This window comes from Orbicella franksi, chromosome 4 (assembly GCF_964199315.1).
Source record: "Orbicella franksi chromosome 4, jaOrbFran1.1, whole genome shotgun sequence".
Lineage (NCBI taxonomy): Eukaryota > Metazoa > Cnidaria > Anthozoa > Scleractinia > Merulinidae > Orbicella > Orbicella franksi.
Window position 1 is genome coordinate 33,383,353 of NC_138148.1, and position 16,640 is coordinate 33,399,992.

Genomic DNA, 16,640 nt, shown 5'->3' on the forward strand with positions numbered 1-16,640 from the left:
ATCGAAAAATAAAACCACAGTAGATTTTGATGCAACTTTGGTGGCACATGTAAAAGAGGCTATTACCATCACCCACATTTGCTTCAGGTCTCATTTGTAGCCATTACCACTGATTCAGAACGAAACATTTCCAGCTGGTAGACAGGCTGCAAAGAGCGAACATGTTGCTAATAGCGCTAAAGTAAAATCTTGTACATTTTAATCCGGCGTTGTAATGTTATAAAGAAAACTGTTTTTCTTGTAAGTATTTTGAGCGCAATTGAACGGTTTTAAAAAAGCATCTTTTAGAAAAATTGATACGACCAAATCAGTAAAAATAGGGGAATGTTTGAATTTTATGCCCACGTCTTAACTACATATATTTTATTATTTACTATTTGCTTAGCTGCTTGCCTGCTACTCAGCAGGGGCTGTTGTTCATCCTTCGAAACAAATTGCTTTTTGAGTTACTGTTTATTCCTTCCTTTATATACCGTATGTTACCCACGCACTTTGAATAAAGTAATTGCATTTTCTCAACTCGTGACGTTTCCAGTATCCTTCTCAACTTTGTTATTGCAGTTACAAATATTATATATTAAAAATTTATTTATGTTCAACCCCTGAAACAATATCCAGTTGTGGCACGTCTTATTGAGAATTGGAAGCGCAGTTTAACTAAAACTGATTGATTAGCCAACTCATTCATAAAGGATGGCGAATGGTCCTTCTTGGGCCTCGCAATTAAATGTTCGTCGAATTTCACGGGTCTCGTGTTTTAGCGGTTATGTAGGTCTCGCCGTCTCTGTTTTTTTTTTTTTTTTTTTACAAAGTAGTCATGGAGTCTCGATTTCTTGAAAGGCTAAGGAAGGCTTAAGGAAGTCGTTTGTTTGTTTGTGTTTATAAATGAGATTTCATGTCTTAGAATCTAAACGTCTACAGTTCACTTTTAAAACACTTCAGTGAGTGAAGTCTCGGTATCGCTATTCAAGAAGCCAAAATGTCTCGGGCTCGCAAAGGAAAACGCCAGTCTCGCCTTCTCGCCAAGTCTCGCATTTACTATGCATTTACCACCCCTCAAAACTAAAGTTCTTTCTCGTGATAATTTTGCTCTGCCCAGAAATTTCTCTCAGTTGGAAACATTGGCTCAAAGGGTTTATCAACCCATCTAAATATTTTATTCTTAGCTGTCGGAAATTGAAATTCGCTTATCAACGGAAAAAAATCTCCCATTGCTTCTGATTGTAACTGGACACGTTCTTGGTTCGTTTTATATTTTCCCCAAGAAAATGTCAGCTGTCCTCTTAAAGTGTATTCATTCAATCCAGTTTCAATCACTACAACGTTCTTATATCAACAAAACGCTATTGAAATATCGATGTTTTTGACAGCGGGATTAAAAACTGGGAAATGAGTTCTTGAATTGCAAGATATTGCAGGTGAACGCAAAAAGATATCGACCGCATCATGGCCAGAAAGTGAGTTTGGCCGGAAAGGTATCGCAAAAAGTGCTGCCTTGAAAAGATCTTCAAACCTAAATTGCAAGAAAGCCTTTTTGCGCTGATGATATCAACACACGCCGAGAAGTCACAAATTGTGTTTTAACGGAATTAAGTAAAGAGAAAAGGTGAAAATAAAAACAAGATTGCAAGCAGGTGTTTAAGCCGGAAAAAGGATTTTAAGATGTCAATAACCCACTGTTTGATTTATCAATATTTTTGCTTATTTAGAACCCTTCTCTTTGTTTCAAACTGATTTGTTTTAGTCGCCAAGAAATCACGAGAAAGCGAGCGAGAGCGTAACATGGCTCATAAGGTAAATCACAACCTATCAATGGATAATGTAATTGAAAAACAAACGTTGAACAAGTCAGAAACGCCTGTCGTTCAACTTCTCAGATCTGAGGTTGACACTTTCGTTTTTATAATCTTCTCCGTCCTACTCGCCTTTGCAATCGTCCTCGGCAACTCGATTGTGATGGCCGCTTTTAAGCACAATCGAAAATTACGAAAAAGAAGTAACATGTTCTTAATCAGTTTGGCTTGCTCTGACTGCATTGTGGGCGTCGTCTCGTTGCCGCTGTGGATCTGCATCTCTGGGCTCGGGATAGGCAAAGGCGAAGTACTTTATGCGCTGTTCATCAGCTTGGACATTTTCAGCGCGCTGACCTCTGTCTTCCATTTAACAGCCATTAGCGTAGAACGGTATGTGTCCGTTTCCCGACCGTTTTTATATCAGCGACTTCCTGAACATTTTTACACAGGAACAACTGCGTCGGCTTGGGTGTTTGCGGCGTTGATCGCTTCGTTGACTCCGTTGCAGAGTATGTTCAAACTCCAACGCCTGTACGCCCCGAGCTTTACCACTGTCGGCTTCATTGCTCCGTTGGTGATCGTCAGCTATATGTACGCTGGAATATTCCGCATTGCTAAATCGCTGAACCGTCACACCCCTGGTTTTGAGGCAAACAAGATGAGCTGTAGTGAAAAAAGCCATCTGAAAAAGGAGATCAAACTAGCCATGACTTTAACCGTGGTGTCGGGCTTTTTCTTCGCTGCATGGCTGCCGTTTTACGTTCTTTTAATGACCGCTGTGTACTGTTTTCGTTGCTTACCGCAATATCCCGGACTTCAACGTTTGGTAGACTTCGTGAAATGGATGCATTATTCGAACAGTGCTGTCAATCCGTTTATTTACGCATTCAGGGATCCGGAAATGAAGAGAGAATTTGTGGAGCTACTTCAGGTCAAGAAACTTTCAAGAAAACTTAGTTTCAGATCTTCAAGAGATGGCACATCAACAAATAAGATTCAAGACGTTTGACTGACCTAAAGATGAACGCAAGGCAGGGATGGCGCAGTGGTGAGAGCGCTTGCCTCCCACCAATGCCTTTCGGCTTCGATTCCAGCCCTGTGCCATATGTGGGTCGAGTTTGTTGTTGGTTGTCGCCTTGCTCCGAGGGTTTTTCTCCGGGTTCTCCAGTTTTCCTCCATCAACAAAAACCAACAGTTTCCAAATTCCAATTCGACCAGGATAGAGGACCCGCATGGAACCAGCTGAGGTTGATGTAGCATCCTCTCTAAATATTGTAATACAGTGTATTATTTATTATTTAAAACACTTTTGGCACATCCAAGTTGTTTACAAGCGACTGCAAATAATAAACAGTAAACTGCGCAGCCAAGTTTCTTTTGAACCCTGAAGAACTCAGTAACCTCCAAACATTGGTTACGTTGTCTAACATTTTAGCGCCACCTAGGAACTTACTTTATCTGGTCTTAAACAATCTTGGCCCGACGGAACACGGCTAGAAAAGCTTGTTCACTAAATATTAACAATTTTACATGGATTTTGGCAGACTAAATCTCTCACACACATAGACATGAAAATATTTTATTTTACGTGGTCGCACATTTAGCTGTGGTCACGGTGCGTCCCATAGACTTGATAAGCGCAGTCTACAGGAAGCACCAGCTAGCTTACAGGTGCGCCAAGAAAACAAAATAACAAAGTAAAAATGTAATGGGAATAAATAATAATCTAAACTAAACTAAGATTATATAACTACTATAAAATATCTAAAAATGTTTAACTTGATATAAAAAATGTATATAAACTGTACACATAAAAATTGTGCCTAAGTAAGATATGAAAAGCCAAAAAAGCTCTTTAGTAGACAGGAGTGCACATATATTTACATTACATAACTTGATCAATAATTCAAATTTTGCATGACAGAGTAAGCTGCCCACAATCAGTTGAAGGAAATTGACTGAAAAAGGGTTGAAAACCGGAACAAACATTTACAAGTATATGTCAATATGTTTAGCCCTAACATGGTCTTTACCTTAAATAAGCGCCCCCTTTTCCTGGGATTGTTAATGTCAGGGAAATGCTTCAGTACTTCCTTAAATGTTTGCTGATTCAAAGTGGCTGTGAGCCTCCACCTGCGATTTTTGGTGCACTTTACAGAATGGTTGTCATTGACAAACTTAAATCTATATTCAAAAGTAAACTTGCTTCTAGGGGCCACCGAGCTCATTTAGGATTGAGAAGTATACGAAGCAATAATTAAAGGTGGTTTTGACAGAATTATACTGTCGCTATGGTAACCAATTGATTAAGCATTTGCTTGATACCACTGAAAACCCCTCGGGTGTGCAACGGAGGTAGACTTGATAAGGCTGACATATATACTCGAAAGGAAGAAATCGATGTTCACGTTCGTACCGTGTAGCGCCATATCAAAAGTGTGTTTTCTAATGAAATGGAAGTGCGTAAGACTCAAATAAATGGGGTGCGCGACTGTTTATAATCAGATGAACAATAAAAATCGAGTCAGTTTTTTTCAACATTACTACAGACTGCCCTCGTCAATAAATTAAATATTTTGATAAAGAATATACCGAGAGAATCTGTAAATCAGACAAAATAAAATGACGGAGAAATTACTGTGATAAAAGAAACAATTTAACAGAAACAATATAGATCCATCCACAGAGTAAAGCCGATGAAAAAAAGAAGAAAAGAGATAAGATTACAAGCCACTGTTCTCTCTTTGTTCCTCGTCGGTAGATTCTGTCGCAAGAACTGAAACAGCTGTACAGAGGGGCCTCGCGCGCGGCCATTTTTTATTCCAGCGCTTTCTTTCGTGTCACGCGTGGGGGACAGAAAACAAACAGAGAATTAAGCTGAAATTCAGACCATCATAACAAAAAATCGCTTCAATTCAGTCAATTTGATACCATCAATCTCAAGTGAATTAAGTTAGTCAGCAGTGAGTTTCACGCGTATATCACTTTCATTTTCTTTTCAATCATCGACACTTCTAACTGAGCTGAACAGTTCAAAATGTACCTGGGCTAAAGATTTGAAACTCAACCAGTACAAACTGAGACAGACCGGAAGAAGATCCGAAAAAAGGTCAAAACACAATGCACACTCGCATTGTGTCTCTGTCTGGCTTCGATCACGAACGTACTGGTTGCTTTCACCATATCAAAGAGTTTTTTATTCCAGCTTGCGAGTTTTTAAAGCCTCTGAGAAGGGAGCATTGTATTATGGAGAAAACGAAAACTCGCCCAGTCTCCAACACGGTGGTGTTTTCATTGATATTTCTGTCTGTTATTTGCTTCGCGGGATTGATTCACGTCGAGATGGAACTTCACGTTCATCGACAAATGCTTCAAGTCTTGAATCAACAAAGAGAGGAAAAGGTCGAGCTACGAAACACAGCACACGAAGAAAAAGAATCTGTGGTGGAAATGTCACACAGTGACACAGAGAAAGGTAAGGAATCATGACAACAGTTGATAAAAACTGATCACGACTAATTTTATTTACCTGAGCAAAGCTGTAGCTGAACAATAAGGAAGTTGAAACATGACTCTCCGACAATCGATATCGTGTTATTTTAGAGAACATCAGTGCCAGTATTGAGCCAGTATTGCAGCTTATTCTAAACACGTCTATAACTGCAAACTTTATAACTGAGGAAATATTTGCGTACCTCAGTACGATATGAAGAATCAAAGCAATATTTTTGTTTTTACCCTCTTTAAGAAGTATCCAGAAATGCTTATGTGTCGATGGTGTGTCACTAGCATAGGTACAGAAGCTGTTAGCCTTTCAGCATGAATGAATGTTATGACTTCCTTTCAAGTTGATCAACAAAATACGTACGGTATCACGCGAGCTCGCAGGGCAGCTCACGTGATTGAATTTTATTTTCGTGTCAAAGATGAGTGGTGGATGCCATTTGAAACAATTTTGATAACAGTTACAGAACCTCGTCAAAACGGACTTCACAAAACATAGGAGAAACGGTACGGCATTTTTAGATAATTCAGTTTGAGGTCACTAGGAATTAGAAGCCGAGCTTGTTTATACCATTAGTTGTTTTGATTTTATTGCAAGTGCCTCACAAGTACGAGCCTCAAACTACTTTTTCCAAAAAAATTAAACTTGATTAGTTGTGAAGGCCGTTATGACTTGACGTCGTTTTTTGTTGCACACACGGAAAAATTGCTTTGAAACCAATGCTAATGAGACATAAATTTCAATCGAGTATCAATTTACATGCCTATATGTTTTAATCGCCCAACTGATTTATCGGTTAACTGTGATTTTAACCTAGTAGAACTTTTCCGTACTTTGTTTGTTGCAGAGCAACTCCTTCGTTACAAACGTATTGTGGACACTGTAAACACAAATTCAAATGCTAGTGAAACCATCAATCGTGACGTCATCAGAAGAGAGGTACGACTTGCCCTGAGTACCCAGGCCTGCACGGTTTATTGCTCCAAAAGCATCAGGGGAAGACGAGGCAGGCCAGGTCCTAGAGGCTCTCCAGGTAAACACGGACCTCCCGGACCTCCGGGACCCCATGGAACTAACGGAAATCAAGGACTCCAGGGAATTCAGGGACCTTCTGGCCCTCAAGGCCCCCAGGGACCTAAGGGCGATCCAGGCAAATCTATCTCAGCCCCTTCAATTGTAGCACCTCCGATGTCCATGGTGGTAAACGAATCCGGTACAGCCTCATTTCAGTGTGAAGCTGAAGGAAACCCAGAGCCTAAAGTCACGTGGCTGAAACAAAATTCCAATCTTCTCGCGGACAAACGAGTTGTACCGTCACGTGGTGGGCTGATGATAACTGATGTGACGTCACAAGATGAGGGAAGGTACACTTGTGTAGCAAGAAATATTCTGGGAGAAGTGACGTCGTCGGTCACTTTAACTGTTCAAGGTGAATAGTGTTGTTTTTAGTCATTTTATTTTTTATATTTCAATATTTCAAGGGGTAATCTATCGTCGGTGTAAGCTTCCGCAGAATATACCGATCGCGAATTTTCCATAGAATAATTTTCTGCAATGGCTCTCTTGATAGAAACACAATGGAACTGAACACTTACTGAACACAAAGTTTCCTTAATAATTAAAAACCTTATATTATGTAAATTGTCTGCTAGTAATGGCTTAAGTTCTTAGTTAACATCTCTTCTCATACTTTGTGTTGTTGTTACTTAATTACCAAGTTGGCGCCGTGATCTCTCAGAAGCCATCATCTGTCATCATTGAAGAAGGACAGAACCTGAGCCTGGTCTGTAAAGCTACTGGTCAGCCGACTCCAACGGTCACTTGACGTAAAGCGTTTAGTCAATTGCCAAAAGAGAAGACTACTGTCGTTGCTGGTAACTTGAACATAGTTAATATCGTAAAAGCAGACGGTGGGACTTACGAATGCGCGGTTAAGAATCTTCTTGGTGCGGGGTCCGCTGTTGCTCAAGTGACAGTGATTGACGAACTCAAATTTATCCGAACTCCTCCAATGAAGGTTGCTGCTTTTGTTCACAGCAATGTTATGTTAAATTGTATGGCTGATGGTTCGGTAGACATAGATTGGAAACGATCAGGCCAAGATCTTCCACAAAATGACGTCATTTATCCAAACGGAACTTTGCTTCTTCGAAGCGTTTCCTCAGGTGATGCAGGGGTTTACACCTGCGTAGCAAAAAATTCTCAACGTTCTATCGAGGCAACATCTGTTCTGGAAGTGCTTAAAGAACCAATGTCCTGCAGCAGTGTAAAATCGGACCACACTGGAAGTTCTTCGGGTAATTATATGATTGACCCTGATGGCAAAGGAGGCGTGACTCCCTTCAGTGTGTACTGTGACATGAGTGACAAGGGCGGAGTTGGTGTGACGGTTATCAGTCACGACAGTGAGAGTAGAACTCACGTTGGTAACATTCCCGGATGTAATGTAGGAAATCTAGGATGTTACAGTAAAGATGTCCGATACACTGGAGTCAGCACCGCTCAGCTAGCAGCACTCACTCGAGTCTCACAGAACTGTGAACAGTTTATCAAGTTTGAATGCCATTATTCGATAGCTTTTATTGTGGAAGGTGATGCTTGGTGGGTGTCACGTGACGGAAGGAATATGAGTTACTGGGGAGGAGCTTCAGGCCATGACAAGATGTGCGCATGCGGATTAACAAACTCCTGTTCAAATGGTCAAAAATGTAATTGCCATAACAGTGGTGGAAAAGTTTGGAGAGAGGACAGCGGTCTGTTGACAGACAAGTCTGCTCTGCCTGTGACACAAATCAGACTGGGAGACTTGGATGGTTCAAGCGAAGAAGGATATCATACATTAGGAAAACTCAAGTGTTATGGCCAAGCATAGGGGGATTGAGGTATTACACAGCAAATTTAAGACTGACTTTGTATTTTAATGTTGTTCTACCAAGCGTTAATTAACAAACAAATTTTGCAAGGACACTTAGGGATAGATCACACTAGCGACGTAACGCCACAACGACATAATCGCTTATGTTGGTAATGCTTACTTCGACTCGTTGGAGGTGTTAAGATTTTTATTAACGAACTTTGCGGATAATTCTTTGGACACAAGAAATCAAAGTTGATAGATATCGAAAAATATTAATTCAGTAAAATGTATATTAGGTAAGACAAGCAGACTAAGAGCATTTTTTTTCGAGGATTAGTGGCTTACTCATTCTTTTGCTTTAATCCAAGTTTATGGTCAGTATGGGAGCCGTACCGTTGCATCAACTTTTAAAGTGAAGCTCGCACTATATTAATTAATGTAAGTAATTCTCTCACCGAGAATTGGCTGATGACTCCAGGTGATGAGTTTTACTTTTCTCATCACCTGTAAGCTTGAAAGTTTATATATATCCTGGGATAAATTAGATTTTGATCAGTCTGCGATCTTATCAGTATAATGGGTTAGAATCGCGGCAAGTGTTGATGTCGTCCTAAAGCTGCTATAAGTCGACTTCTCAGTGCGATGGCGATCATGCTACGCGAACTCGATAAATAGATCACATTTATGTTGAGTAAAATTACCTCTTTATTTATTTTCTATTTATTTATTTTCCCTTTTAAAATATTTATTTGCAAGTTGAGAAATCTTTAGATTAGCATTACGATAAATTCTTGTGTAAGGCGCTGTCCACACTACGCCGGAGGAATTTGAAACTGCAGAGTTTCACTCTGAAAACGCATCAAAATTTTCCCCGACACACTTCGCCGGAGGAGTTAAAAACACAACAATCACTGTTTGCGTTTTGGGTGTCGTCTCGTTGCCGCTGTGGATCTGCATCTCTGGGCTCGGGATGCGTTGTTCATCATTTTGGACATTTTCAGCGCGCTGACCTCTGTCTTCCATGTGACAGCCATTAACGTATAACGGTATGTGTCCGTTTCCCGACCGTTTTTATATCAGCGGCTTCCTGAACAATTTTTCATAGGAACAACTGCGTCGGCTTGGGTGTTTGCGGCGTTGATCGCTTCGTAAACTCCGTTGCAGAGTATGTTCAAACTCCAACGTCTGGACCCCCCGAGCTTTACCACTGTCAGCTTCATTGCTCTGTTGGTGATCATCAGTTATATGTGCGCTGGAATATTCCGCATTGCTGAATCGCTGAGCCGTCACACCCCTGGTTTTGAGGCAAACAAGATGAGCTGTAGCGAAAAAAGCCATCTGAAAAAGGAGATCAAACTAGCCATGACTTTAACCGTGGTGTCGGGCTTTTTCTTCGCTGCATGGCTGCCGTTTTACGTTCTTTTAATGACCGCTGTGTACTGTTTTCGTTGCTTACCGCAATATCCCGGACTTCAACGTTTGGTAGACTTCGTGAAATGGATGCATTATTCGAACAGTGCTGTCAATCCGTTTATTTACGCATTCAGGGATCCGGAAATGAAGAGAGAATTTGTGGAGCTACTTCAGGTCAAGAAACTTTCAAGAAAACTTAGTTTCAGATCTTCAAGAGATGGCACATCAACGAATAAGATTCAAGACGTTTGACTGACCTAAAGATAAACGCGAGCAGGGATGACGCAGTGGTGAGAGCGCTCGCCTCCCACCAATGCCTTTCGGCTTCGATTCCAGCCCTGTGCCATATGTGGGTCGAGTTTGTTGTTGGTTGTCGCCTTGCTCCGAGGGTTTTTCTCCGGGTTCTCCTGTACTGTTTTCCTCCATCAACAAAAACCAACAGTTTTCAAATTCCAATTGGACCGGGATAGAGGACCCGCACGGAACCAGCTAAGTTTGATGTGGCTTCCCCTCTAAATATTTATATTGTAATACAGCGTATTATTTATTATTTAAAACACTTTTGGCACATCCAAGTTTTTTACAAACGACTGCAAATAATAAACAGTAAACTGCGCAGCCAAGTTGTTTTGAACCCTGAAGAACTCAGTAACCTTCAAACATTGGTTACGTTGTCTAACATCCTTAGCGCCACCTTGAAACTTACTTTTTCTGGTCTTAAACAATCTTGGCCCGACGGAACACGGCTAGAAAAGCTTGTCCACTAAATATTAACAACTTTACATGGATTTTAGCAGAATAAATCTGTCACAGACATAGACATGGAAATATTTTATCTTACTTGGTCGCACACTTAGCTGTGGTCACGGTGCGTCCCATAGACTTGACCAGCAGAGTCTACACGACGCACCAGCTAGCTTACAGGTGCGCCAAGAAAACAAAATAACAAAGTAAAAATGTAATGGGAATAAATAATAATCTAAACTAAACTAAGATTATATAACTACTATAAAATATCTAAAAATGTTTAACTTGACATAAAAAAATGTATATAAAGTGTACAGATAAGAATTGTGCCTAAGTAAGATATGAATAGCCATAAAAGCTCTTGAGTAGACAAGAGTGCATATATATTTACATTACATATCTTGATCAATAATTCAAATTTTGTATGACAGAGCCAGCTACCCACAATCAGTTGAATGAAAAAGGGTTGAAAACCGGAACAAAAATTTACAAGTGTATGTCAATACATTTAGCCCTAACGTGGTCTTTACCTTCAATAAGCGCCCTCTTTTCTTGAGATTGTTAATGTCAGGGAAATGCTTCAGTGTTTCCTTAAATGTTTGCTGATTTAAAGTGGCTGTCAGCCTCCTCCTGCGATTTTTAAAAATTAAAGGTCGTTTTGACAGATTAAACTGTCGCTATGGTAATCAATGATTAGGCATTTGCTTGATACCACTGAAAATCCCTCGGGTTTACAAGGGAGGAAGCCTTGATAAGGCTGATATATCTACTCGAAATCAAGAAATCGATGTCCACGTTCGTACTGAAGCGCCTTATCAAAACTGCGTTTTTTAATGAAATGGAAATGCCTAAGACTTAAATAAATGAGGTGCGCCACTGTTTATAATCAGAAAAAGAGTAAAAATCGAGTTAGTTTCCTTCAACATCACGACAAACTACCCTCGTCAATAAATTAAATATTTTGATAAAGAATAATAACGAGAGAATCTGAAAATCAGACAAAATGAAATGACGGAGGAATTGCTGCGATAAAAGAAACAATTTAACATAAACAATATAGATCCCTCCACAGAGTAAAGCCGATGAAAAAAAAAAAGAAGAAGAAAAGAGATAAGATTACAAGCCACTGTTCTCACTTTGTTCCTTGTCGGTACATTCTGTCGCAAGAACTGAAACAGATGTACAGATGGGCCTCGCGCGCGGCCATTTCTGATTCCAGCGCTTTCTTTCGTGTCACGCGTGGGGGAGAAAAAAAAACGTAGAATTATGCTGAAATTCAGACCATCATAACAAAAAATCGCTTCAATTCAGTCAATTTGATACCATCAATCTCAAGTGAATTAAGTTAGTCAGCAGTGAGTTTCACGCGTATATCACTTTCATTTTCTTTTCAATAATCGACACTTCTAACTGAGCTGAACAGTTCACAATGTACCTGGGCTAAAGATTTGAAACTCATCCAGTACAAGCTGAGACAGACCGGAAGAAGATCCGAAAAAAGGTCAAAACACAATGCACACACACACCGTGTCTCTGTCTGGCTTCGATCACGAACGTACTGGTTGCTTTCCTTATATCAAAGAGTCTTTTGTTCCAGCTTGCGAGTTTTTAAAGCCTCTGAGAAGGGTGCATTGTATTATGGAGAAAACAAAGACTCGCCTAGTCTCCAACACGGTGGTGTTTTCATCGATATTTCTGTCTGTTATTTGCTTCGCGGGATTGATTCACGTCGAGATGGAACTTCACGTTCATCGACAAATGCTTCAAGTCTTGAATCAACAAAGAGAGGAAAAGGTCGAGCTACGAAACACAGCACACGAAGAAAAAGAATCTGTGGTGAAAATGTCACACAGTGACACAGAGAAAGGTAAGGAATCATGACAACAGTTGATAAAAACTGATCACGACTAATTTTATTTACCTGAGGAAAGCTGTAGCTGAACAATAAGGAATCGATATCGTGTTATTTTAGAGAAAATTAGTGCCAGTGTTGAGCCAGTATTGCAGCTTATTCTAAACACGTCTATAACTGTAAACTTTATAACTGAGGAAAAATTGCATACGTACTGCATAAAGAATCTAAGCAATATTTTTGTTTTTACCCTCTTTAAGAGGTATCCAGAAATGCCAGTATGTATCGAGGGTGTGTCACTGGCATAGGTACAGACGCTGTTAGCCTTTCAGCGCTAGCATGAATGAATGTTTTGGCTTCCTTTCAAGTTGATCAACAAACTACGTACGGTATCACGCGAGCTCGCAGGACAGCTTACGTGATTGAATTTGTTTTCGTATCAAAGTTGAGTAGTGGATGCCATTTGAAACAATTTTGACAATGGTTACCGAACTTCGTTCAAACGGACTTCACAAAACATAGGAGAAACGGTACGGCAGTTTTAGATAACTCAGTTTGAGGTCACCGGGAATTAGAAGCCGAGCTTGTTTATATTTTCAGTCATTTTGATTTTATTGCAAGTGCTTCACAAGTACTAGTCCCAAACTACTTTTTCCAATAAAATTAAACTTGATTAGTTATGGAGGCCGTTATGACTTAACATCGATTTTTGTTGCACACACGGAAAAATCGCTTTGAAACCAATGCTAATGAGACATAAAATTCAATCGAGTATCAATTTACATGCCATGCTTTGATCGCCCAACTGATTTATCTGTTAACTTTGATTTGAACTTAGAACTTTTCCGTACTTTGTTTTTTGCAGAGCCACTCCTTCGTTACAAACGCAATGTCGAAACTGTAAACACACATTCAAATGCCAGTGAAACCATTGATCTTGACGTCATCAGAAGAGAAGTGCGACTTGCCCTGAATACCCAGGCCTGCACGGTTCATTGCCCCAAAAGCATCAGAGGAAGACGAGGCAGGCCAGGTCCTAGAGGCTCTCCAGGTAAACACGGCCCTCCCGGACCTCCTGGACCCCGTGGAACTAAAGGAAATCAAGGAGCTCAGGGAATTCAGGGACCTCCTGGCCCTCAAGGCCCCCAGGGACCTAAGGGCGATCCAGGCAAATCTATCTCAGCCCCTTCAATTGTGGCACCTCCGATGTCCATGGTGATAAACGAATCCGGTACGGCCTCGTTTCATTGTGAGGCGGAAGGAAACCCAGAACCTAAAGTCACGTGGCTGAAACAAAATTTCAATCTTCTCGCGGACAAACGACTTGTACCGTCACGTGGTGGACTGATGATAACTGATGTGACGTCACAAGATGAAGGAATGTACACCTGTGTAGCAAGAAATATTCTTGGAGAAGTGACGTCATCGGCCACTCTAACTGTTCAAGGTGAAATGATTTATATCTAGTAGTAATCGTAGATTAAAGAGTGCGTTCGAGTTTTGGTAGGCTTGGTATGTTAAAAAAAAAAAAAATTCCAGGGACAGCATTTTGTGCCTGAGCTGTTAGGTAGGAGTGAAATTGGTCTCCCCTCAGCATGGGCGAAAACAAATGAACTGATCGCAAAGCAGGCTTGGTATGTTAAAAAAAAAAATTCTAGGTACACCATTTTGTGCCTGAGCTGTTAAGTTGGCGTTAAATTGGTCTCCCTTCAGCCGGGGCAAAACAAAAACCAATTGATCGCAAAGCACGGGCATACGAGAGGGTTTGTTCTCGTTTATACATGTATTGTGTAATATTAGTTACGACCGGTAAGTAAAAAACATGGACTGCAGTCGAGAGGCCGCATTTAGTCCGCAGTCCCCATTTTACACCTGAGTCTGCGCGCGTTTTATGCCCAGTTCCTAATGCTTAGTCTGCGTTTTAAACCTAAGTCTGTGTTTTATACTCAGTCCGTATTTCGTAGTCTGCACTCCGCAGACCGCAGTCCGCAGTCCGCCGTCCGCAGTCCGCCGTCCGCAGTCCGCCTCCGCCGTCCGCCGTCCGCCGTCCGCCGTCCGCCGTCCGCCGTCCGCAGTCCGCCGTCCGCCGTCCGCAGTCCGCCGTCCGTAGCCCGCAGTCCGCAGTCCGCAGTCTGCAGTCCGCAGTCCGCAGTCCGCAGTCCGCAGTCCGCAGTCCGCAGTCCGCAGTCCGCAGTCCGCAGTCCGCAGTCCGCAGTCCGCAGTCCGCAGTCCTCAGTTCTCAATGTAATTTTTATACTGACAGTGTAATCGACACCAACCATGTTTGTTTCGTCGGTATGCGAGACGACATGCTTTTAGTACCAATACTAGGACAATTATTTTGTTTACGAACACGACTTTGAATCGCCTTGGCTTTGGGGTAACAGCTACAGGGTACTTGTTGGTGTACCAAAGCAGCCCTGTGGGAGTTGAACTCTTTTCCTATGTAAACACTTTCGTTGGGTTACATAGTTTCTGCATAGAAATCTAGGCCAGCGAAGTGAAACTCATTTCCTCCTTTGCTTTATTTATCAGAAAGCAGCGTTGGTTTCGGTCGAAGAGAAGTGGGTACACAACACGCAGCCAAACTAAAGCTTTTTGTCTGTACGAAAAGAGGACTTTAAATGCCATTAACACTGAGTTGGAACTTTAAATAACTTCAGTATCCGCTAGAGTCCACAATAAGCTTCCTCGAGACTCGAAAGTCCGCAATATCGCGCAACAGTCGAAAGAAAGCACATGGACGAACATGGACTTGACGTCATTCGCCCCTAAAGAATTTTTTTGGGGGGTGGGGGGGGGGGGGGCATTGGTGTCCCCAGATTCATAGATCTCGAATTTGTCTGCATTACGCGAGTAGAACTGCGTTCTGTCGAACGCAATTACTTCACTGTTTCAAGGGATAATCTATCGTCGGTGTAAGCTTCCACAGGATATGCCGATCGTGTTTTTTCCATAGAATGATTTTCTGCGATGGCTTTCTTGGCAAAAACTGAATCTTGTACCACAATGGAACTGAGCACTTAGAAAACAAATTGCCGTAAATAATTAATTAAAAACCTTAAATTATTCAAATGTTCTGCTAGTAATAGGTCAAGTTCTTGATTAAAATTTCTTCTCATACTTTGTTTTGTTGTTACTTTAAAATAACCCAGTTGGCGCCGTGATCTCTCAGAAGCCATCATCTTTCATCATTGAAGAAGGACAGAACCTGAGCCTGGTCTGCAAAGCTACTGGTCAGCCGACACCAACGGTCAAGTGGCGCAAAGCGTTTAGTCAATTGCCAAAAGAGAAGACCACAGTTGTTGCTGGTAACTTGAACATAGTTAATATCGCAAAAGCAGACGGTGGGACTTACGAATGTGCGGTTAAGAATCTCCTTGGTCAGGATTCCGCCATCGCACAAGTGACTGTGATTGACGAACTCAAATTTACCCTGACTCCTCCAGGGAAAGTTATCGCGTCTGTTTACAACAATGCCCAGTTGAATTGTATAGCTGAGGGTTCAGTAGACATAGATTGGAAGAGATCAGGACAAAATCTTCCTCAAAATCACGTGATTTATCCAAACGGAACTTTGCTTCTTCCAAGCGTTTCCTCAAGTGATGCTGGGGCTTACACCTGCGTAGCAAAAAATTCTCAACGTTCTATCGAGGTAACATCTGTTCTTGAAGTGTTTGTTCCACCAGTGTCTTGTAGCAGTTTAAAATCTGACAACACCGGAAGTTCTTCACGTAATTATATGATTGATCCTGACGGCAAAGGAGGCGTGACTCCCTTCAGTGTGTACTGTGACATGAGTGACAAGGGCGGAGTTGGCGTGACGGTCATCAGTCATGACAGTGAGAGTAGAACCCATGTTGGTCCTAGCATTCCTGGATGTGGTCGTCGAGGATGTTACAGTAAAGATGTGCGATACACTGGAGTCAGCACCGCTCAGCTAGCAGCACTCACTCGAGTCTCACAGAACTGTGAACAGTTTATCAAGTTTGAGTGCAAGGATGACATACGGTTTATCGAGCAAAATTTTGCTTGGTGGTTGTCACGTGATGGAACACGGATGAACTACTGGGGAGGAGCTACAGGTCATGACAATATGTGCGCATGCGGGGTAACAAACTCTTGTACTGGTGGTACAAAGTGTAACTGTGATAACAGTGGTGCTGGTTGGTATGAGGACAGCGGTCTGTTGACAGACAAGTCTACTCTGCCTGTGACACAAATCAGACTGGGAGACTTGAATAATTCACACGAAGAAGGATATCATACATTAGGAAAACTCAAGTGTTATGGACAAGCATAGGTGGATTGATATTACACTGCAAATTATCTATTCTGTCTATTCTATGTTGTTGCAACAAGCAACAGGATGAATTAAAGGAAACTAATGACTGAATTTTGCAAATTTATAAACACTAGAAATTAAAGATTTTAAATATTGGAAAAAATAATAATGAAAATGTCTATTAATAA

At 41.3% G+C, this 16,640-nt stretch overlaps 2 protein-coding genes and 2 pseudogenes across 3 annotated transcripts; all 4 read left to right on the forward strand.

The window, feature by feature from the left end:
- Positions 1-1,782: 1,782 nt before the first annotated feature.
- On the forward strand, positions 1,783-2,802 carry LOC145485719 (beta-1 adrenergic receptor-like). The gene has a single exon (XM_081464342.1). It carries the CDS (start codon positions 1,783-1,785, stop codon positions 2,800-2,802), a length of 1,020 nt encoding a protein of 339 aa, XP_081320468.1.
- Positions 2,803-3,661: 859 nt separating this feature from the next.
- LOC145484136 (uncharacterized) lies at positions 3,662-8,805 on the forward strand (annotated as a pseudogene). Its single transcript, XR_014048984.1, has 3 exons — positions 3,662-5,268; positions 6,146-6,727; positions 7,017-8,805. The product of XR_014048984.1 is annotated as an uncharacterized LOC145484136 (transcript).
- Positions 8,806-9,121: 316 nt separating this feature from the next.
- LOC145485720 (D(1B) dopamine receptor-like) lies at positions 9,122-9,950 on the forward strand (annotated as a pseudogene).
- Positions 9,951-11,953: 2,003 nt separating this feature from the next.
- LOC145485444 (uncharacterized) lies at positions 11,954-16,560 on the forward strand. The gene is made up of 3 exons (XM_081464113.1): positions 11,954-12,182; positions 13,033-13,614; positions 15,323-16,560. Exons 1-3 carry the CDS (start codon positions 11,954-11,956, stop codon positions 16,468-16,470), a joined length of 1,959 nt encoding a protein of 652 aa, XP_081320239.1. The 3' UTR covers positions 16,471-16,560.
- Positions 16,561-16,640: the final 80 nt, after the last annotated feature.